The following is a 23,957-nucleotide window of genomic DNA, read 5'->3' as shown; positions in this document are numbered from 1 at the left end:
CTCAGATCATGATCTTGGAGTCCCAGGATCAAGTCCTGCATGGGGTTCCCTGTATGGTGGGGAGTCTGGTTCTCCCTCTGACACACTCCCCTCTCATGCTTGCTCTCTCTCTCAAATAAATAAAGTCTTTTTAAAAAATACCTATTTCATAGGGCTTTTATAAATTTAAAAATTATTAGGTAAAATTTAACCAAGGATGTGAAAAACCTGTATTCTGGAAACTATGAGGCGTTGATGAAGAGGACACAAATGGAAAGACATACCACGCTCACGGATTGGAAGAACTAATATTGTTAAAATGTCCGTATTACTCAAAGCAGTCTACAGATTCAGTATAATCCCTATCAGAACACCAGTAGCACTTTTTACAGGATTAGAACAAATAACCCTAACATTTGTATGGAGTCACAAAAGACCCTGAATAGCAAATGCAATCTCGAGAAAGAACAAAGCTGCAGGTATCACAGTCCCAGATTCAAGGTCTGTTACAAAGCTGTAATAGAACAATATGGGGCTGCTGCAAAGACACATAGATCAATGGAGCAGCATAGAAAGCCCAGAAATAAACTCATGCTTCTATGGTCAATTCATCTATGAAAAGGAGGCAAGAATATGAAGTGGGGAAAAGATAGTCTTATAGATAAATATGTTGGGGAAAAACATTAGGTTCCTACCTCTCCCAGTCTTCAGCTGTGCCATGTTGACCAAAATGGAAATGACTTAAAGGCATAGAGCCCTGCTTAAGATTTCTTGGGTCCCTGTGCTGCCTGAGAAGCTGCTACATCATTTGAAATGTGATAGTGTGTGTGTGAGGCAGGAGAGTGCATTGCTGAGTAATCAATCACCTGAGTCCACTCACCTGGATGAGGAAGTCTGTAAGTAAACAGCACTCAGGAAATGGCAGTTGTTTTGTTTTGTTTTTTTAAAGATTTTATTTATTTATTTATTTGAGATAAAGACAGAGCACTAACAGGGAGAGCTACAGATGGGAGAAGCAGATTCCCTGCTGAGCGGGGAGCCTGACGTGAGGCTCGATCCAGGGCCCCGGGATTGGGACCTGAGCTGAAGGCAGTCACTGAACTGAGCTACCTAGGAACTCTTAAGCTGAAGAGGTTTGTTTGTTTGTTTATTTATTTATTTATTTGACAGAGAGAGAGATCACAAGTAGACAGAGAGGCAGGCAGAGAGAGAGGGAAGCAGGCTCCCCGCCGAGCAGAGAGCCTGATGTGGGACTCGATCCCAGGACCCTGAGATCATGACCTGAGCTGAAGGCAGCGGCTTAACCCACTGGCCACCCAGGCGCCCCAGCTGAAGAGGTTTTTAATAGAATTTCTCATATGATTGAAGCATTTAATTATTGTTTTAATTTAAAATAGCACAAGGTTCATTTCTAAAAATGTCTACATGGCATAACATCATCATTTAGTCACAACAAGAAAGAAGGAACAAGAAATTGTCTATAGGTGTGGAACCCGAGACGCAAAAAGATGAAGCTCCCCAGTCTAGTTAGTTCTCTCCCCAGAGAAGAGCTTAAAACTGCCATTTTCTGGTGGTGCCTGGGTGGCTCAGTGGGTTAAGCATCTGTCTTCAGGTTGGGTAATGATCTCATGGTTCTGGGGTCAAGCCCTGATGCATTCATAGATTGGGCTCCCTGCTTAGCCTGGAGTCTGCTGCTCCCTCACCCTCTCCCTCTGTCCCTCCTCCAACTCACGCATACTCTCTCTTTCTCAAATAAAAGAAATAAATAAAATCATAAATAAATAAATAAATAAATAAAATCTTATAATAAATAAAATCTTAAAAAAAATCTTTAGCTTAATAAGACCCTTGGTCCTGTCTTCTTTCATCCACCTTGGTTTTCCACAGAGTCCTGGTCAGCCTGTGTGTTCAGTTTCGAGCTCTTTTCTTCCTGCTTTCCAGTGTTACTATGTAGTGTTCCAAGTGTGTTAACAAGGAAGCTTTTGAATCCATAGTGTCCATAAGTTAGAGGACTAACTTTTTTTTTTTCTTTTTTATTCCTTGAAGCACTGAACTTGAACTGTTTGGGTGGCTTTTCTGTTTGACTCTGTGGATCTTGACTAACCTCTTAAAAATAATGACACGAGTGGAATTGAAAATACCAGAGTGTTTCCATGGAATATTTATTTTAGTTCATGTGTATGTGTGGATATGTTTGTTGACTGGATCATGTTTGGTCACTTAGTCATGGATCGCTTTTGTTTCTCAGACCGGGACCAGAAGTGAATTATACCTCCGCATCCCCTCTGCCCAGGTGTGATGTATAAGAAAAAAATCTTTATCAACATAATAACTTAAAAGATCCACTTAAATAGAAATGGGGAGGAAAATGACCTTACATGTCAAGGGGATACCATTGTTAGTTCTTGGGCTAATGTGCTTGCCTACCCCTGTCTATGGCCCTCGATTACATTTGCCAGCTTCTGTCTGAGGAAAGCTAAAACATGGACATAGTCCCCATGTTACAAGCTATTATTTTATAAGCAGCTTTCTTAAATTCAATTTATGATTCTTTTGTGTAAACTGAAACACTCTTGACTTTCAGAGCGGCCATCACTTTTCCCTCTCTCTCCCTCACGCCATTGGCGCTCATCTCAGTCAGCTGTACCTTTCTCCCTTTAGTTGTTTTCTTAAAAACACTCATGCACAGAAACAAACATAATACCCACAACGGCCTCTCACCAGTTCAGAGGCTTTCTTAGTGAATAACTCAGCGTGATTTAGCAACCTAACAGTCTCTTTCGGGAACCTGTGTACCAAGTATTTTCAATAGTTACCGCATCCCATAGGCTAACAAGAGTCATACGTTTTCTGGTTTACTATTTTAGTTCAGCTCAGTTATGATAAGTAACCAGACGTACGTCAGGGTAGGATAAAAAATACTGTGGCATTCAGGCTTAGAATGATGAGATTCCCAGGCCTGGAAGAGATTTCTGTGATTCAGAAGTAAAAGATGATTTTAAATTTATTTCCATTCATTTACAGAATGAAATTTGTTTAAGCAGTAGTTGGTACTGAGAAAGTCAGGCTATTAAGGTGAGGGGAGAAGAGATCACAGTCCAAGGCTCACATATGATAGTCGGAACCAAACAGAAGACATGATGTTTGCTTTCACCTGTCTGTTAAAAGTATATTACAGACTTCCGGCTGTATCTGAACTGTGTTCCCGAAGTTCCTTTACAGAAGTTTCTATTTACCCATGATATACCTCAGTTATTAAAAGCACCTAAGAACTAAGTTACCATGAAAGAATTCTCTCTCTCTCTTTTTTTTTTTTTAAACAATTTTATTTATTTAAGTAATCTCTGTACCCAACATGGGGCCCAGACTCATAACCCCAAGATCAAGAGTCACATGCTCTACCGACTGAGCCAGCCAGGTGCCCCACCGTGAGAGATTCTTGATGTATCTCTGGCATCAGGACGCCACGGGGGGGTTCCCAGTCATTGGTGGTATCTCCTGGTGCCTGGGTGGAGGCACAGGCAGGGTGGAAGTCCAGGGGAAAGCTAGTGTTGGTTTTTCTGGTGACTAGAAGACTGGTGACCAGTAGTTACGATGGCTTGTCTTACTGTTTCCTCACTGCTTCCTATCCTTATGTTGTGTTCTTATCTCAGTAGCGTGGCACATGCATTTGCCTGAGTTCACTACTTGGTGTTAGAGGGCCAGCTGTCAGAGTCTGCTGTTTGAAAGTGTTTCACTGAGGTCTCCCTACATGACACATGTGCTTTTTATTGCCTTTCAGAATTAAAGCCATAGAGAGTCCCAACAAAGAAGATGATACCCAGTGGCTGACCTACTGGGTAGTGTATGGTGTGTTCAGCATTGCTGAATTCTTCTCTGACCTCTTCCTGTCATGGGTGCCCTTCTACTACATGCTGAAGGTATGTTGGCTTTCCCTGAACTGCTTTTTCCCTTCTACCTATGGATTTGCTTTGTGCCCTACCACTAAAATACACTTCCATCTCAGGACCCACACACAGGCATAGGAACAAAGGCTTGAATGTTGAACATCTGTGGTCTGGCCTCCCCTTAGAAACAGGAAGGCCTATTGGCCCAGCTCAGTTGTTTTGTATACTGTCTTGGAAACAGCCAAAGCAATTGTGTATTCAAGATGGGCTTGATAATAAAAGATGGAAATATGGTGCCGTAACCCAGGCATTGCTGATAGTTCAGCAAGATCCTCTCTTCACACTGGATGGTCACACTGGTGTGCAGGAGTCATTGTTCCAGAAGAAAAAAGTTCTTACTTCTTAACTTTGGGGGAAGGTTTGGAGGAAGATGTGAAACGGGCTCTTGGAGGAAGTCATTTTGAGAACATTGGCAGGTGCCATAGTCCGGGGTCTGCCCTGCCACACCTTGTGTTTGGTAGAGAACCAACCTCGGTCACCACCATGTGAGGAAGAGGAGGAGGAAGTTGAAACTGTATTGATTCTGAGTGAGAAAGTTAACACCTTCTAATAGATAGGGTATACATTTTATTGGAAACCTTAAATACTGTCATCCAGTCTTTTTCTTTGTCACTTTTACATTTTGTCTTGCTTCTGTACCTCCAAGTTAAAAAACATTCTCCTGTACTTTTTTCTAAAACAGGTTTGGGCATAGAAGTCCTATCCCTATGGAGGTGCTGAGGAAAATGAGTGGAACTAAGTGGCCAGGGTGGTTCTTCCCGGTCCACTCCTGTTCTGCCCCCTTGAGCGGCATGTTACAGCTTACGAGCATCTCCTCAGGCTACTGGTGGAGCAGAGGGTGCTCCCTTGGCCTGTGGGGCTGTTGAGCAGAAGAGTGATGAACTGTGGTTCCTCTGCTGCCTGGGGCTTCCTACCCACAGCTTACTGGGACCGGCATGCATTGGCATGTGGTTTTCCTCCATCCCAGTGCCCAGCAGAGCAGCTGATACTCCTAGAGGAAGATGAGCTTACAGACCAAAATATTTGATAAGATATTTGAAAAGTATACCCATTTCAAAAGAAAGACAGCATGATAAGTACAAAATCTTGTCAGCAGTAGAAATATTAGAACTAACCGAGACTTCTAAGATAGATTGCTAGCAGAAGAAATACAGCAATATGAAATAGAAACCAGAAAACACAGGAAAGAGCCAAGGGAAAATATGAGATGTGAAAAAGAGTTGAAATAAACAACACACTATATGGTATAAATAACAGAATAAAAATAAATAAGAATAAATAACAGAAAAAAATATATATACACACATACACATATACATGTATTTCAAAGTAATCTACAGATTCAGTGCATTCCATATCAAATACTGATAGCATTTTACATAGAACTAGAACAAGTAATCCTAAAATGTGTATGAAACCACAAAAGGCCCGGAATAGCCAAGTTAGTTTTGAGAAAAAAGAACAGAGCTGGAGGTATCACGTCCCAGATCCCAAACTGTACTACAAAGGTATAGTAACCAAAATAATAGGGCACTGGCACAGCAATAGACACACAGATCAAAGGAGCAGAATAGAATCCTCAGAAATAAACCCATGCTTATATGATTAATTGACTATGACAAAGGAGGCGAGAATATACAATTGGAAAAAAGATAGTCTGTTCCATAAATGGTTCTGGGAAAACTGGACAGACACATCAAAAGAATGAAACTGGACTACTTTCTTACACCATATACAAAAATAAACTCAAAAAGGGTTAAAGACCTAAATGTAAGACATGAAACCATAAACTCCTTGAAAGAAAATAGAGGTAGTAATGTCTTTGACATTGAACTTAGCCACTATTTCTAGATATGTCTCCTCAGGCAAGGGAAACAAAACCAAAAAATAAGCTATTGGGACTATATCAAAATAAAAGCTTTTGCACAGTAAAGGAAACCATGAACAAAACAAAAAGGCAACCTGATAAATGGGAGGAGATATTTGCAAATGACATACCTACAAAGGGGTTAATATCCAAAATATATATAAAATATATAAAGAATTTAACACCTCTAAACAAACAAGCAAACCAGAAACCCAAACAATCTGATTAGAAAATGGGCAGAAAACCTGAATAGACATTTTTCCAAAGAAGACATACAGATGGCCAACAGGCACATGAAAATATGTGTCTTTTCAACATTATTAATCATCAAGTAAATGCAAATCAAAACCACAGTGAGATGTCACCTCACACCAGCCAGAATGCCTAGTATCAAAAAGATAAGAAATGACAAGTGTTGGTGAGGATGTGGAGATAAGACAACCTTTATGTTTTGTGGTGAGAATATAAACTGGTGCAGCCATTATGGAAAACGGTAGGAGGTTCCTCAAAATTAAAATTATATACCATATGACCTAGTAATCCTAGTACTGGGTATTAACCCAAAGAAAATGAAAGCACTAATTCAAAAAAATATATATGCGCTTCCATCTTTTTGCAGCATTATTTATAATAACCAAAGTGTGGAAACAGCATAAGTGTTGTCAATAAATGAATTGATAAAGATGTATATACACACACATTTCCTCTCTCTCTCTCTTTCTTGATGGAATATTACTCAGCCATTAAAAAAAAGAGAGAGAGAGAGATTGCCATTCACTGCGACGTGTTTGGACCTAGAGTGTATTATGCCAAGAGAAGTAAGTCAGAGAAAGACAGATACCATATGTGACTTCACTTATATGTAGAATTTTAAAAGCAAAGTAAACAAAAATCAGAAACAAACATAAATACAGAGAACAAACTGGTGGTGTCAGACGGGAGGAAGGTGGAGAAGCTTAAGAGGTACAAAATTCCAGTTATAAAGTAAATAAGTTACAGGGATGAAAACTGCAAGATAGGGAATATAGTCAATAACACTGATAACTGTGGTGACAAATGTAACTATACTTGTAGTGAGCCTTGTATATTCTGTGTAAGTGTTGGATCACTATGTTCTACACCTGTAACTAAGATAACCTTGTCTGTCAACTATACTTCAGTTACACAAAAGAGACTTAAAGAAACAGTGTGGGAAAAACCAGTACACCCCTATAGAAATGATCCATAGCTATAGAAATTTGCATAATTCATTAATTATAAAAAATTGTGGAACATTACATATAATGGTGGCACTATTTATGGTAAAACAAAAACAAAAAGCTAAATAGTTAAAATTTTTACATTTTTATTTTTATTTTCCTTAAAGATTTTATTTATTTGAGAGAGAGAGTGAGCAAGAGAGAGAGCATGAGCAGGGGGAGGGGAGGGGCAGAGGGAGAGGGAGAAGCAGACCGCCCCCTAAGCAGGGAACCTGACGGGGCTCATACCCAGGACCCCAGGATCGTGACCTGAGCCAAAGGCAAATGCTTAAGCAACTGAGTCACCTAGGCACCTGTAATTTCTTAATTTTGAGTGACGGGACCACCGAATGCCTTGTGAGATAGCTGAAGAATTTTCCTTTCAAGACAGATTTTTTTTAAGCCTGTGGTAAGGTTTAAGATTTCAAAGACTGCTGGATTTTCTGTGTGTTTATGTTATTCAAAGACATGTAGCATTTATAGCAATATTTTTATGATGTTATTTGGATGTCACATATTTTAAACTAGAAACAGTTTTGAAGTCCTTCGTAAGAGCCGTCTAATGGTAGTGCCATCACAGTGCAAGCTCTAAGGAAAGAAACTTGGCTTTTGCCTTGGGTCCACCTGGTTGCTGCAGTGGATAGTGTCCTGTCAGCAGAACCACTCATACCGGGAGCTGACCGCAGACTTCCAGAACGTGAACAAGGCATCTCCTGGTCACCTCTGCTAATGGAGGTCACATGAAGTAAAGAGAGGATCCCAAATATAAGACATAATCACTAAATCATTTATATTTGGTTTTGAAGTCCATTACAAAAATGGCTTTGTAGCAAAATTTCTTCCCTAATGGTAAAAGAAATGTGCCTCCCTTAGTAGTCATCAGTGAAAGTGAGAGAATTTACTGCACGTTCCAAATAGATAATATACTTGAGATGATTAAAAATTGATTATGCTGTCAATCAAAATGCATTCTCCCCAAAGCAGTGCATATTCTGAGTGACTTTAGAGAACAGACTGAGAAAAAGCCTCTGAATTGCAGGGTGGGTAGGAAAATACCTCCTCCCCCTTTTTAAAAAAAATTTATAGATTTATTTGAGAGAAGGAGAGCACACAAGCAGAGGAAAGGGGCAGAGGGAGAGGAGAAGCAGACTTCCCATTGAGCAGAGAGCCTGACATGGGGCTCTATCCCAGCACCCTGGGATTATGACCTGAGCCAAAGGCAGACACTTACCTGACTAAGCCACCCAGGCGCCCCGAAAATACTCCCTTTTAAGGACTAGCATAGACCATATGCCGTTGCTACAATTACATGGTGATGTATGGATGAGAAAAGAGACCTAAGTAAGGACGCATTTAATATTTCTTTTCTTTTTTTTTTTTGTGGCTTTTGACATTCACTTAGTTCTGGCCAGCCCGGTCCCAAACTGTATATAAAGCAGATCCCTGTTTTAGAGATGTGGCTTCTAGGAGATAACTGGATGGTGACAACGTTAGAACTGCGGACAGAATTATCTGGTCGGCTGTAATCCGAACTTAAGGAGTTAGTCCGTTACTGCTCATCTTGCCAAGTGTCAGTTAAAGTAGTACACGCTGTTTGAACTGCATTAAGAGTGGGCTTCGGCTCGCTCTCGGGAGTGAGAGCATCGCCCGGTCTGTCGGCACTTTGAGGGCAGCTTGATTAAAAAAATAATAATAGGGGCGCCTGGGTGGCTCAGTGGATTAAGCCGCTGCCTTTGGCTCAGGTCATGATCTCAGGGTCCTGGGATCGAGTCCCGCATCGGGCTCTCTGCTCAGCAGGGAGCTTGCTTCCCTCTCTCTCTCTCTCTGGCTGCCTCTCTGTCTACTTGTGATTTCTCTCTGTCAAATAAATAAATCTTTAAAAAATAATAATAATAATAAACAAAAAATAAAAAGATGATGGGGAAGGGGCGTCTGACTCTTGATTTCAGCTCAGGTCATGATCTCAGGGTCATTGGATGGAGAGACATGTCAGGCTCTGCGCTGAGCAGGGAGTCTGCTTGTTCCTCTCCCTCTGCTCCTCTCTGTCTCCAATCAGTCAATCAATCAGTCGATCATATCTTTAAGAAAATAATAAACGAATGGTCGGATCTGTGTAGTTCAGAGTACTCCTGGGCTCTAGAGTAATTATGTAGATTAAGAAAAGGGAGTTAGAAAAGCTGGTGCTTGAATATCACCATGAGAGTTGAACAGTAATTAACTTTATTTTTTAATACAAGAAAGCTCTTCCATTTGAAAACTGGAAAATGCTAATGATGTGGGTAGAGAGCAGTAATTATTTTGCTGTCCCAAGACAGTAGCTGAAGGGTACTGGAAAGACCTGAGCAGACCAGGGAATGCCTCATCATGTTGGAGAGGTACAAAAATACAGACGCTTACCTCTGGTTCTATGGTAGTCTTGCCTTAATTCATCCAGAAAAGATGAATTGAATGAGCGTTTCTGGATTACTGAGGGGTTGATGTTTACATGGGCAGATAATACCGCAGAGATTTCAACACCAATAAGGACTGTAGGACTTGGGAATACTGTTGCTGTCTTGAGTACTTTCTTTAAGGACATTAATTTGTGACTTTCCTGAAATCCCACAGAAGAGAAAACTGACTCTTAGGTTGTTTATGACTTTACCTCAAGTCATCAAATGAGGTAAAATAAAATAGATACCGACTGATTCCTAATCCAGTGAGTCATTTCCACTTCACCTTGACCCCGATGTGCTTATAATAGGGCATTTATCTCTTCATCAGTAATCCATTCCTGAAAATTAGATCTTCTGCGGAGGAATACCAGCCAGGAGACTATTTACTGCATTTTTAAATGGTAAAAGTTAAGATGTATAAATCAAAAACTCCATACTGGCTTCCCAAATACTAGTAAAACACAGCAAAATACCCCTGTATAAGTAACAAAAACTCAACACTTCTAGCCCTCCAGTTAACATAGTTGGTAAGAAATTATTGCCTCATATGCAGTGGTCCATGGCACATCTCTTTGAATACTCTACATACTCTTTTTTTTTTTTTTAAAGATTTTATTTATTTGACAGAGAGAGATCACAGGCAGGCAGAGAGAGAGGGGGAAGCAGGCTCCCCGCTGAGCAGAGAGCCGATGTGGGGCTCGATCCCAGGACCCTGAGATCATGACCTGAGCCGAAAGTAGAGGCTTAACCCACTGAGCCATCCAGGCACCCCAAAATCTTTTAAAAAAGGTACATGTTGGTTTTGGGATTTGATTATAATTACCCTATTTAAAGCTAATCACTTAGGCTGTTACTGTTCCATGGCTGTTGGTAGAAGACAGTTTTCTTGGGACAGAGACAAAGCCCCAGCTATCCTGGATGGTCCAGATGTTGCTTACTTTCTTACAAAATATATATGAGGTACATTTTTTCTTTAATTTCAGTTAACACCTATTTATAGTATAAAGTCTGTACAGACTTAAGCAATTGAGGCAAAGTGAGTTACTTACTAGTAAGTGGCAGAACCAGGATTAGAATCCAGTTTCTCTGAGCCTGCTCGTTTAATCTCTATATCTGTAATATGTAATTGCCTTAAAATCAGTTTGTTGGTTGGAGAGGTCTGTATACCTCTAGATGAAGATTTTTATTTTTGTGTTCCTTGTTCTTAATTAGTTTCTAGTTTGTTTCATATATCAATTCCTGGTGGAAGTGTTAAAAATCTGTGATTATGGATTTTCTCCATTTATGTATATAATTCTGACTTTTTAAAAAAAGATTTTATTTATTTATTTGACACAGAGAGAGGGATCACACGTAGGCAGAGAGGCAGGCGGCGGGGGGGAAGCAGGTTCCGCGCTGAGCAGTGAGCCCGATGTGGGGCTCGATCCCAGGACCCTGAGATCATGACCTGAGCCGAAGGCAGAGGCTTCAACCCACTGAGCCACCCAGGCACCCATAATTCTGACTTTTTAATTTACATAATTCAAAGCTATATTTGGAAGCTATCTATAATTATGTAATTATAAAATTATAAAAACAAAAATTACATAACTAGATAATTCTATAATTACACACATAGATACAAAACTGTATATGATTTGTATTTTCAAAGATATGTAGGTTTGTGTGAATCTTCTTGGCAAATTGTTTTCCTTCTTTATCATGATTTACTTATTTTGCCTTAAATAATGTTTAGTTACTGTTAATATTACTAAATGAGCTGTTTTGAGAGTTGGTATTTGATATACTTCTTTTCACTCTTTTATTTAGTGTTCCTAGTTGGCTTTGTCTTAAGTGTGTTTCTTATAAGAAGCATATAGCTGTACTGTAATTTGTTTGTAACCCAGTCTGGTAACGCCTGTCTTTTGAAAGCTTGGACCCTTGCTCTCCTGTGCCTGTATCAAATTCTGATTCATGAATACTATTTTTCCAGAGTTCTGTAGTTCAGATAATCTAGAGAGTCATCTTTTGAGAACTTGTGTTTCGTTTGTATTCTGAGCATAGTAGAAGCCCAAAATCCAATAGAAATTTCTCAGAGCCAACATGGTTCTTGGGTGGAGCGAGCTCTTGGGCACGAATATGTGCATTTTAAGCTCAAGTTCTCTGTTATTGGTATTAGCCCCTTACCAGTTTTGCATCTCCAGAGCAGACTTAAAAGACTATCTTAGAGGGACGCCTGGGTGGCTCAGTTGGTTAAGCAGCTGCCTTCGGCTCAGGTCATGATCCCAGCGTCCTGGGATCGAGTCCCATATCGGGCTCCTTGCTCCGCAGGGAGCCTGCTTCTCTGTCTGACTCTGCCTTCCACTCTGTCTGCCTGTGCTCGCTCTCGCTCGCTCTCTCTGACAAATAAATAAAATCTTTAAGGAAAAAAAAAAGACTATCTTAGAAAAGCATTGTAGCTTCTTGATTATTTGAATACATTCTTTGGATTGGAATAAGAAGGAGTAAGGGTATAGAGTTTAATTATTTTTTTTTCAAGATTTTATTTATTTATTTGACAGAGAGTGATCACAAGTAGGCAGCGCAGGCAAAGAGAGAGAGAGGAAGGGAATCAGGCTCCCTGCTGAGCAGAGAGCCCGATTCGGGGCTGGGATCATGACCTGAGGTGAAGGCAGATGCTTGAACCCACTGAGCCACCCAGACACCCCTAGAGTTTAATTTAATAGCATAAGAAGTGGGAAATTTTTTTCTTTAAGAAGTTGTAAAATGGACAGATTGGGAATCTCAAGAAGTGCCTTCTGTTTTTTTATATCACGTGGGCTGTGTGGAACACAATACAGTTAGAACCTTTTAAATTGAGAGAATCCAGTAGGTTGTTTATTTAACTTTCTAGGGAAATGAGCATGTCACTGTGCAGATCCCCTTTTTTGCTTGGTATCTTGACAAGAATAAGCTTCTGGGACAACTTAAAGTGCTGAGTAGTTGTCATTTGAACAAACAGTAAAACTTTCTTGGACATAAATAGAACATGACAGTTTTTGCTTTTTAAGTTTTTAGGGCATAATTCATGTGTGTGTGTGTGTGTTTGGACATAATTCTTGTCCATTTTTTATCCCAATGGTGAAGTAGAGTTAGGAAAGATAATCGTTTTACTTTATTTCAATGCCAAAAGAAAGCGTTAGGAATGATACCTACATTCAAAGGGGAAGATGATGGAGAGCTGGCTGTAAGGATTCCGGGAAGGCAAAAACTACCAAAAACTGAGATTCTGCTAAGGGAAGAATTCAAAACATGGCCAGGGTATTTTGTCTATAACAGATGAATAAATGTGACAGACCTACTGGGGTAAGCCAGTGAGAACATACCTTGTAGATATGAGGCTTATCTAGACAGAGCTTTCTTTACTCATGCAGGTAAATACTGTCTTCTTCTGATTTTTAAGAGTTCTGATTAATAAAACTTCTTGCAGCTATAAACTAAAAAGTGATTCAAGTTAGGACAGAAGTTAAGCTTTAGGACATGGTGTGTATTCCCCTTTTTTCAGTCTCAGCTTTTCCTTACTAGGTTATTTGTCAGGTGTTTTTTCCATCTAAGAAAAACACACTTGTAGCCTACAGAAAATACTGGAGGGCCGCCGGGGTGACTCAGTGGGTTAAGCCTCTGCCTTCCGCTCAGGTCATGATCTCAGGGTCCTGGGATCAAGCCCCGAATTGGGCTCTCTGCTCAGGGGGGAGCCTGCTTCCCCCTCACCTCTGTCTGCCTGCCTCTCTGCCTACTTGTGATCTCTCTCTCTGTCAAATAAATAAATAAAATCTTAAACAAAAACAAAAACAAAAAAAAAAGAAGAAAGAAAATACTGGAAATGCTGTTGGAGAACATAGCTGATGCAGGGCCATCCGCAGAGCAATAGTGGCAGTGTGTGTGGTCAGGATGCCTGCTGCCTGTCCCATTACCATGGTTACCATGATGTCTGTCTTCCTGTGCAGTGTGGCTTCCTGTTGTGGTGCATGGCCCCGAGCCCTTCCAACGGGGCCGAACTGCTCTACAAGCGCATCATTCAACCTATCTTCCTGAAGCATGAGTCCCAGGTGGACACTATGGTGAATGACTTGAAGGACAAAGCCAAAGAGACTGTAGATACCATCACTAAAGAAGGTAAGACTCAGGGGCAGGTGGGAGGACCTAGGGTGTCCTGGGCCCAAATAACAAGCTGCTTCTCCTCCTCTCCCGTAAGCTTTCCTCAGCTAAATGCTAGAGCAGCTCTGTGATCTCTTGACCAACACTTTGCCTGTTGCCCTTTGCTTTTCCCAAGATTCTTCCACCCTGCTGCATTTAAGATACTGTTTGGTCAGCATATTAGGAAAAAATGACTTTCCTGTGCTGGGCAGAGATTTTAGAGAATCATCTGTATTTATATACAGGTATAATCTCTTTAATTCATCTCAGGTTGAACTGTTTAATACGCTTTTATAATAGGTCCAGAGAATGCCCTTTCACGCCTTCTGATTCATTTATTCAACATTTATTTATTGAGGTGCTTAGTATGTGCCAAGCGTGCTTGTAGCTCTGGGGAGGAGCCAGTGAACCACAGACCATACTCCTTGAACTTGTGAAGCCCCCACTCTTGTTGAGAGATACAATAAAATTTTAAAGTTACAGGATACAGTCAGCTGATGATCTAGAGAAAAATAAAGCAGATAGATAGATCGATAGGGAGTTCTGGGGGCTGAAGGGAAGTTACTAATTTTAAATAGAATGATTTAAGGAATCCTAACCAGAAGGCCATCCTGGATCAGACTTGAAGGAAACCATGGGGAAGGATTTGCTGCACAGAGAAAACTGCATGTGCAAAGCGGAGGCGGGAGCGGTGTGGTTGGAAGGGAGTGAACCAGGCAAGAGAAGGAGGAGTAAGGTCAGAGAGGTTGGGGAGTGGAGTCTGGAGGAAGACCGATTACAGACGGTCTCATAGGCTTCTGTAGAGGCTTTGGCTTTAACCTTGTGAGACAGGTGCTGTTGGGGAACTTTGAGCAGAGAACATGATCCCTCCTGTGCTTTCCCAGGATCTCTTTGGCCACTGTATTAAGAAGAGACTAGGGCGCCTGGGTGGCTCAGTGGGTTAAGCCTCTGCCTTCGGCTCAGGTCATGATCTCAGTGTCCTGGGATCAAGTCCTGCATCGGGCATGGGGCTCTCTGCTCAGTGGGGAGCCTGCTTCCCTCTCTCTCTGCCTGCCTCTCTGCCTACTTGTGATCTCTCTGTCAAACAAATAAATATTGAAAAAAAAAAAAAAAGACTGAAGGGGGACAGGGAGGAAATCAGGAGACCAGTCATAAGGGGCTTGCAGTGATCCACGTGGAGAGGACGACAGTGGCTTGGGTGGTAGTAGTAGCAGTAGGAGGCTGGAAGTCATTGGAGTCTTGGTGTATTCTGAAGGGGGAACCACTAGGATTTGCTTAGGGATCAGACGTGGAGTAGGAGAGAGGAGTCATGCATGAAGCCAAGCCTTTCAGCCAGAAGAGATGGAAGGATAGAATTGCTGCTGAGCTGGGGAAGACTAGATGCATCCGGTTTAGAGGGGAAAACAAGGAAGTCAGTTCTGGACAAGAGACGAGATGAGATCACAAGGGGAGTGAATATAGTTAGAAGAGATGAGGTTTAAGACTGAGCCAGGGGTCCCCAATGTTTGGAGATTGGGGAAATGAGAAGCAGTGGACACGTCCTATTGGTAGTGAGTGGCCAGTTGTGGCAGCAGGAAAGCCATGTGACTGCTGTCCTCGGGGCCAAGTGAAGACAGTGTTTCCAAGAGGAGGGAGGGGTCCGTTGTGTCACATGCTGCAGACAGGTCAAATAAGGTACAACTGAAAACAGGCTGTCACGCTCTGCAGGGAGGAAGGCGCTAGTGATTCTGACAAAACAGTTGGTGAAGTGGTGAGACTGAAATCCTGATCGGAATGGATGTGAGAGATGGGAGGCAAAGCTGAGAAAAGAGGCGAGACTTTTGGGAAATTTCCTGAAAAAGGAGAAGCATGGGACTGCCAGCTGGGAGGAGGAACTAGGGTCCTGAGGGTGTATTTTTCTTCTTAAAGTAGCAGGAACTACATATGTTTGAAGATTAGTGGGAATGATCCAGTAGAGAACAAAAAAACTGATACAAGTGAGGGGAGAACTGTTGGAGCTCCGACCTTAATTAGCCCAGAGGAACTAGGATCTAGGTTCCAAACAGGATTGGTCACAGGGGCACAACAGTTTATGATTTATTTATTTTATTCAAATTTTGGATAGCTAACATACAGTGCAGCGTTGGTTTCTGGGGTAGAATTCCTCACTTACATACAACACCCAGTGCTCATCACAAGCGCCCTCCTGAATAACCACCCACCTACCCAGTCCCCCACCTCCTTCCCGGAACCCTTTGTTTGTTCTCTGTCATTAAGAGTCTCTTAGGGTTTGTTTCCCTCCCTCCTTTTTTTCCTTTCCCCCCATATGTTCATCTGTTTTCCTTCTTCAATTCCATGTGAGGGAGATCATATGTGCTTGTCTTTCTCTGATTTATTTCACTTAGATATATATAGACACACACCCATCTTCTTTGTTCATTCATCTCTTCGTGGACATTCGAGCTCTCTCCATACTTTGGCTATCCTGGACAGTGCTGCTATAAACATTGGGGTGCACATGCCCCTTCGAATCTGTGTTTTTGTACCCTTTGGGTAAACACCTACTAGTTCACTTGCTGGCTCGCTCTATTGCTAACTTTTTGAGAAAACTTCTTCCTGCTCTCCAGAGTGGCCGAGGGAGTTGGCGTTCCCAGGGGTACATCGGTTTCTCACTGGAGTCGAGATGTTGGCAGGGGAGTTTATGTGGTGGTGGGAGCTTACAGAAATCACCCCCTGACTGCTCCACCTTTCTCAGGAAAAGAGCAGGAAAGGTCAGCAGAGAGAGGAAGGGACAGGAAGAGACGATATGAAATCATTGCCTCGGACGGGGTCAGGTAACAACAGTTCGTTTCTGTGGGCCGTCAGCTCTGTCTTGCAGCTGCTCCCCTCTGCCACGATAGTGTGACAGCTGCTGGCGACAAGGACCTCTTGAGCATGGGCGGGATGGCCCAGGCAGTGGGAGAGTGGGCAAACCAGGGCGGTGTCATGGGGCTGCCAGGAGGATTAGCGGCTCACTGGAGATTTGTGTTCAGGAATTTACAGTGAAGCTGGCTTGCTGAGGTGTTCCTTCAGCCACATTCGGCTGCAGAACTCAGTGGAGGGCTGCGTCAGAAACTGTGAAGTGCGAGTGGGACCATGGAGTAGTTAAGTGTCTGACAGTTGCACTTAAACTGTCCGAGGAGGGACAGGAGGACACAAAGGGAGTGCGGAACAGTGGAAAAGAGGGGGTAGGACCGATGGGTTTAAAAGCAGGTGGTGGGGAGAACTCTGAATCTGGATAGCAGAGGGTGTGAGCCTCAAAGGGTGGAAGTGGTGGGGGCCAGTGGGATGCTTGACTCTGAGACTGCAGAGGGACTGTGGTCACCGGAAGTGATGAGGGTCATGGAGTGAGTGCCGGGGTAGGTAGAGAGGTTGGGGTCTGTAGGATGGAATGAAAGGTCATTGGAGGGGGTAGCTGGGAGGCCACAATATTGGAAGAATACAGAAATCACCAATAATTAAAATAAGAGTGGTGTGAGAGAGTGATACTAACTTTGGAGCTAAAGTCTTCAAGAAATGAGGCAGCATAGCTCAAGGGTCGGAGGGGATTGGGAAGAGAAAGCCTGGTGGCATATACAATCTGATGACATGAGATTCTGGACGTGGCAGTGAAGAACTGAGACTGCCTACCCAACCCTCCAGAACCACCTGTACTAGTGTCAAGGAATGAAGAAAAAAAAGTCACCACCGTGGTGGGGTAACTGAGTGATGGGCATTGAGGGCATGTGATGGAATGAGCACTGGGTGTTGTAGGCAACTGAGGAATCTCTAAATTCTCCCTCTGAACTAACAATACACTCTATGTTAATTAAATTGCACTCAAAACAACCAACCAGCCCCCACTTGAGAAAAGCAGTGTCCTCAGGGGACAGCCAGATTTCTGTAAAAGCAAGAAGGCAAAAGAAACATTCGGACAGTTGGATGGAGATAGAGGAGGTTTTGCTGATGCTTCATTGGTTCTTAAATTCCAGAGGGCACAGGAAGGGTTTTAGAAGTTGGAGAAAAGTGGCAAGGGACATAGAATTACTGTTTGTGTTTTGAGAACTTTATAGTAATTAGAAAGTGGAGGTTGAGAATTGGCCTGACCCCAGGGCAGGTGAGTTCCCCAGGACAGCTCTCCAGCGGCACGTATATGTTCTCGCTTTTCCCCCCACACGCCTCGCTCTCTGCCAGACTGCTGGGCCCACCGCTCCAGTCTACTTGCATTCATTTTCCTACAGTTTTAAGTGTTTATTGACCTGTAGCCTTCATGTCCTCCCACGTGGGGATTGCCAGTTTCTTTTTAAGAGATTTCCATTCTGTTCCTCCCCTGAGCCTAACCAGCAGCCTCCTGTGACATCACTTCTTTCTAGTTCACTCACATTTCTCAGTCACTTGGTCTTAGAACTCAATACTTTAAAATCCAATTTTACTTTGATAGGATCCATTCCTAAATAGGAGTGTAAGAATGAAAATAAATTAGGATGGACTTATGCTGACACATTCCAGACTTTTCTCACAACTTCTAGATTCTCAAGTTTGTAAATTTTTTACAATGGGCTACTTAAGAGAAAGGTTAAAATTTCTTGTTAACTCTGTTCAGCGATTTTAATTAAGGAAGTGAGGACAGCCTTCAGGCTGCTGGTGAACAGGGCCGGACTGGCATCGCTGAACTCCAGGCGCCGTCAAAGACAGATTTGTAGATCCTCCCAGGAGGCTCTGGAGGCTTCCAGAATCCCCCACTCCCATCACACACACCACACTAATTCTTAGTTTGTTCCAAGTCACATGGTAATTAGGAAGAGGAGAGTTTAGTCTCCCACAGATAAAAGAATATTTTCTTGATGAATGGGGCATCTTACCACCAACTGGAACACTTAGAGCAAACTCTTCCCATCATAGGGGGAAATGGCGGCACAGTGAAGAGAATATAAATGTGTATAAATATTCCTTCTGGGTTTTGGGAGGGAGGACTTTCTCTGATTTTTTTGTCACCATGGGATGACGACCTAGATGTCGTCAGAGTAGGACATAGTCCACTTATACACGTGAGCTTCCAGACGCAAATGAGAATTTGGTGGTTGTACAGGGGAAGGCCTGAACACATCAGGAATCTCTGCTTCTTGTGCTCCTTCAAGGGGGGCAGATTGCTTAGATGACACTACTACCATAAGGGGGCTGGGCCAGAGGACCCTGAAGAACTTTGCCGGAGTACTCAGGGTCTGTGCTCTGAAGAGGTCTCGCGTCCATCTCCTGGAAACTCTTAGCCCGGCTGCAAACCTCAGTGTGCTGTTGTCTCTGTGGGAGTCACGTAAGTGGCCAACTAGTCACTACAGTTGGCACAGAGCCTGTACTGCAAGTTGCCTTGACACAATTTTCTTTCCTCCTCATAGCCAAGAAGGCAGCGGTGAATTTACTAGGTGAAGAAAAGAAGAGCACCTAAACCACTGACTGGATGAAACGTTTCTGCCCTCGCTGTATTTTCCTGTTAGCGCTTGGTGTTACATTAGGGACTGTGATATAATCATTTAATAATGTTGCCTTGGAAACATTTTTGATATATTAAAAAAAGGAATATGTTTTTTTTTTTTTTCGCTTTTATTGTCTACATACATAGGGAGCACTTAATTTTAATGCAATGGGCAGTGTCCACATTTTTGGAAAATATATTTTGCCTCTGGGTAGAAAAAGATAGGTTATCATTCTGCAGGAAATACAAACTTGAAATTATATATCCCATTGGCTTTGTGCTTCAACAGGCCCTCTGCATGCATTTTCTCTGTACTTCCATTTTAGGATAATCTTTAAGGTTCTACTTCATATAATGTACAATTTTGTATTAAATGTTTTTAATGTATTTGTGCATAACATATATGTAGGGAAATATTTCTGTCTGATTGTAACAGGTATAATGCTCACGGGGAGTACCTGCCAAAAGCTAAAGGCTCCGGTGTGCTGGTGTGATTTGTTAAGTAAGTCTTCAGAAAATTAAGGCAAATGACCGATATTTCCAATGAATAGTTAAGTGATCAGTGAAGTTGACTGGGGCCTGGCCGGGTTGTTCGAACACTGCAGCAGCTGAACACCAGAAGAGCTGTGTTTAGCAGTCACTTTAGTGATGAATGAGGGAAAGGTACCCACACACCAGAATACACAGCTCCCAGCTCCCTGTAGAACTAGTAGTAGTGTCTTGTGGCCTTTCAAAAAATCTGTTTATGGGCTTTAGATTTGTCTGTTTTTAAGATGCCGTAATGGAAACCATCCCTGGTTTCTCCTTCAGAGCTGAGTAACATGTTGGTTTAGTCTTGTTTTTTTTACCTAGTCTTTTTTTTAACCAGTTTAAAGAATCCCTAGACTTGCCCACCTTTGATTACATGTATGTTCTTGTTTGTATCGTGAGCAGTTACGTGCTAATGATACCAGGCTCTGAGAGCAATTCTGGGAGAATGAAGGATGATAGAGCCTGTTTTCCAGTTAGCAGTGAAGTCAAACTGCCTTCACCTTCTTTCTCTGGCCTTTAAGGTCCAGTGCTAGAGGCCTCCCCAGTTTACAAGTCAGAATCATTTGTGGTCCATTTGAATGCCTTCATCTTTACACTTCGTTTTGATAAATTGCAGATAACTATGTAGTTTAAGTATAGAACAAAAAGTTAAAACTAAAGATTTCCAGCTTGATCAGCCAGCTTATAGGAACCTGGACAACTTGTCTGGATGAGAAAAACCGAGCTTCACACCAACGATACTGCTAGGATCCTTCTGAATTAGATTACACTGACTGAAACAAAACTGAGTGTAACAAAATGAATAAGTTTAAATATCCAGCCTGTAAAATACCCTTTAAGGCAAAAAGAGAGGATTAGTTCTCTTTTGGGTAACAGGTAAGACCGTAATGAAATCTCTTGATGTAAAATATATCAAAGACATCAAAAATTAGGGACACTATCACCTAAATATTATAATATAGATTAGAGTATTTATTCTCCCTGGCAAAGCCATGGTAATCATAAGGCATTTTATTAAATTTACCTTTAAGAAAAGAAAAACTTTCAGAAAAATAAGAAACTAATGGTTATTGGGAGGAAAAATCAAGCCTTAGATTTTAAAAAAACAAAAACCTCTAGGAGCATTCAAATCCCTTTCCCTTAAGAAATGACACTTCTCTTGGTGGCAGAAGAATGAAAATCAGCAACTTCTATCATACAGAATACGTAACTTTCAGTATACAAAACATTTATCATGCAAGTTGGGGAAATACAAATGTTACTCCTGCTCATAACTTCTTACAGGTTGATACCAGTGTAAAAACTACTACAGTAAGAAAATATATTGTGAATGCAATTTTTCTTTGTCTTTCTGGCTTTTCCCTATAGTGCATTCTGTAAGAAATTTAAGTTACTATTTTTGGCAATCAGGGTGTACATATTAATGACTGGAGAAGTTAATGAATGAGTTGAGCAATCCTGTCCCAGTTTAGATTTCCCAAAGAACACACTGCCATGGCTAGAGTGTTTGGAAAACTGATTGAGCCTGTTTCTAGCTAGAAGATAAGCATTTATTGGTAGATGGTGTTTTGGGGAAAGTAAAGTCTGAATCTCCACAATTCTGCCCCTACTTGAAAGTTTTCAGACCAGGAGTTACTGCCGCTCTGGGGAGAAGCTTCTACCCACAGCCTGAAGAGAATGAGCATAGCTTTCAAATATGTTGCCGCCCATCCTGAAGATGTGATATATTAAATGGAAATGGATGTAAATAAACTTCCATTATCTCATTAAACTGTTGTTTCATTTTATTTTCTGGGGCTTTAAACAAATCTAGGATCATTTAAGTGAAGTCTGAAGTAAATCCAGGTAAATGAACCTGAAACATGGCTGTTTATGACCGCATTCCTCACCTGGCCTGAGGTTTTACCCTGGCAGCCATGACCTGTCGAGGAAGGACTCCAGAAGAAGAACATACCGATCATGCAAACTTTCTAGCAGTAATTAGGTTGAAAGGAAACCTAAGCTGCTTTCTACCGCATATCGTGTTAACACATAGTCTCAGAAAAGGTGGTTGCCTCTAAGTGTATTTGTAGGTACCTACAAATTACTCAGTACTTAAGAGACCAAGGAAGGAGAATGTGAGAATTTTATTAAGAATACCTGCTTCTGGAGGCTGTGTTTTGATCCGCTGTATCTTCTACATCTGCTTTTACATGTCTGTTTACCTAGAATCACGGTGTTTGGAGTAAGAGTTCACATCCTTAGCCATCAGATACTAAGTTCTATGTAGTGCAGTAGGAAAGTAAACATATTTGAGAATGACCTTAATTAAATGTTTTTCTGGCTCTTTACTACAATATTAATTTATAAAATCCCTGTATAACACAAGTGTCATAAAGGACTAAGAGCAATAAGGAGGTTCTTTGCTTAGATTGCTGGTTTTCAGACTTCAGTGTTTATTGGATTTTCTCCGGGCGGGGGGGGGGGGGGGAGAGGACTGTTAAAATAGATTGCTAGTCCCATCCCCCAGAGTGTCTGATTCAGGTCTGAGGTGGGACTAAAAAAATTGCATTTCCAGTAAATTCCTAGGTGATACTGATGGTCCAGGAACCACACTTTGAGGTAAAACCATCAAATTAGGTAAATGCTATCCTTACACTTAGTATACATTGGATTTTAGATCTGGCTGCATATTACAATTACCTGAGAAGCTTGCCAAAAATGCTGGTTATCTGCCTCCACTACCAGAAATTCTGACATTAATCTACAGGCCACCAGTACACTTTTTAAAACTCTAGGGTGATTCTAATATGTAGCTGGGGTTGAGAACTCATAGAAACTACTAGCGGCATCAAGAATCCCAACGTCTGGAAAGAATTTGTCTTAGCTCATTAGTTCACCACGTGTGTGTTTCCTAATGCTGCTGTAACACATCGCCACAAATGTAATGGCCCAAAACAGTATAAATTTTAGTAGCTTACGGTTCTGGAGATAAGACATTCAAACGGGTCTGCAGGGCTGCATTTCTCCTGGAGGCTGTAGGGAAGAATCCTTTTCCTTACTTCTCTCAGCTGAAAGCTGCTTGCATTCGTTGGCCTGTGGCCCCTTAGTATTCCTACTTCGCTTCCCTTTTAGAAGGCTCCTTTTGATGACGTTGGGTCCACCTGGATAATACAGGCCACTTTGTCCAGCTGAAGATACTTAATCACACCTGCAAGGCCTTTTGCCATGTAAGGTAATATAACGGTTTTTTTGGGGGGAGGAGGGTGCACATTATTCTGTCTACCATACCTCATCTCTTTGGTATAGAGATTTCATTATAAAGTCACTCCCAATATCAAAATAACTACAAAGAGCAATCTTACTGTTGGGAAGAAACTTAAAAAAATAAAGAAATGGTAAAGGAATACCTTATCCCTCTTCCAAGTGAAAGACTGGCAGTCTGTCCTCCAGAGATAGTAAGAGGATCTTTGGAGTGGGGAGGACACAGGCAGAATTGAGGGACGGAAATTTTATTAAAAAAAGGATTGAGGGGCACACTGGGTGGCTCAGTTAAGTGGCTGCCTTCGGCTCAGGTCATAATTCCAGGGTCCTGGGATTTAGTTCCCCAACAGGCTCCTTGCTCAGCGAAGAGCCTGCTTCTCCCTTTCCTCTCTGCTCATGCACTCTCTAACTAGCACTGTCTCTCTCAAATAAATAAAATCTTTAAAAACAAGCAAACAAAACAGGATTGAGTGACTCAATGCTGAGACCCATTTCTCTCACTCCACCTTCTCCCACTGGGCTCCGAGACCTTTATCCTCCTGGAAGCTTATTGGACTCCTCTCTAGGGAACAGATCAACCTAAAACATTTCTAATGTTGGAAATTTCCCCTAAAAGGATATTTAAGCCAGATACCCCTTTTTAGTTAAACAGTCTGCAAGCCCTTCCTACGTGCCTAGAACTTCCAATCAACTTAATGGGTTTTTTTACTCTTAAAAAGCTGTCAATCTAAGAAATCCACTTAACATATAAAGGATCAAAATAAAAACAAAAAAGGAAATTGGAAGCAAAAATATACAAACCATAGCCCCTGAGAAATAAGAATGACACTTATGAATTAAGAACAGAATGCGGGGTTCTTCTTCTACCCACTTAAGCCCCCATGTTGCACCACCACTTCCTCATATCAGGGAGATCATAGGGGGAGGAGGATTGGGAGAAGGGGGTGGGATTATGGACATTGGGGAGAGTATGTGCTTTGGTGAGTGCTGTGAAGTGTGTAAACCTGGTGATTCACAGACCTGTACCCCTGGGGATAAAAATACATGTTTATAAAAAAAAAAAAAGAACAGAATGCCGGGGAGGGGCACCTGGGT

At 41.8% G+C, this 23,957-nt stretch overlaps 1 protein-coding gene across 1 annotated transcript in view; it reads left to right on the top strand.

Annotated features, from left to right (window-relative positions):
* REEP5 (receptor accessory protein 5) overlaps positions 1–21,390 on the top strand; it is a 35,232-nt gene extending 13,842 nt beyond the window's left edge. The window contains exons 3-5 of the mRNA XM_082723740.1: positions 3,761–3,899; positions 13,432–13,600; positions 19,012–21,390. Of these exons, the coding sequence (XP_082579866.1) occupies positions 3,761–3,899; positions 13,432–13,600; positions 19,012–19,061 (358 nt within the window). The 3' untranslated portion in view covers positions 19,062–21,390. The remainder of the gene's footprint in view (positions 1–3,760; positions 3,900–13,431; positions 13,601–19,011) is intronic.
* The last annotated feature ends 2,567 nt before the right edge of the window (positions 21,391–23,957 follow it).

Source organism: Mustela nivalis (genome assembly GCF_964662115.1).
Source record: "Mustela nivalis genome assembly, chromosome: 3".
Classification (NCBI taxonomy): domain Eukaryota; kingdom Metazoa; phylum Chordata; class Mammalia; order Carnivora; family Mustelidae; genus Mustela; species Mustela nivalis.
The sequence above is the reverse complement of the archived record's forward strand: the minus strand, read 5'-3'. Positions and strand labels throughout refer to the sequence as shown.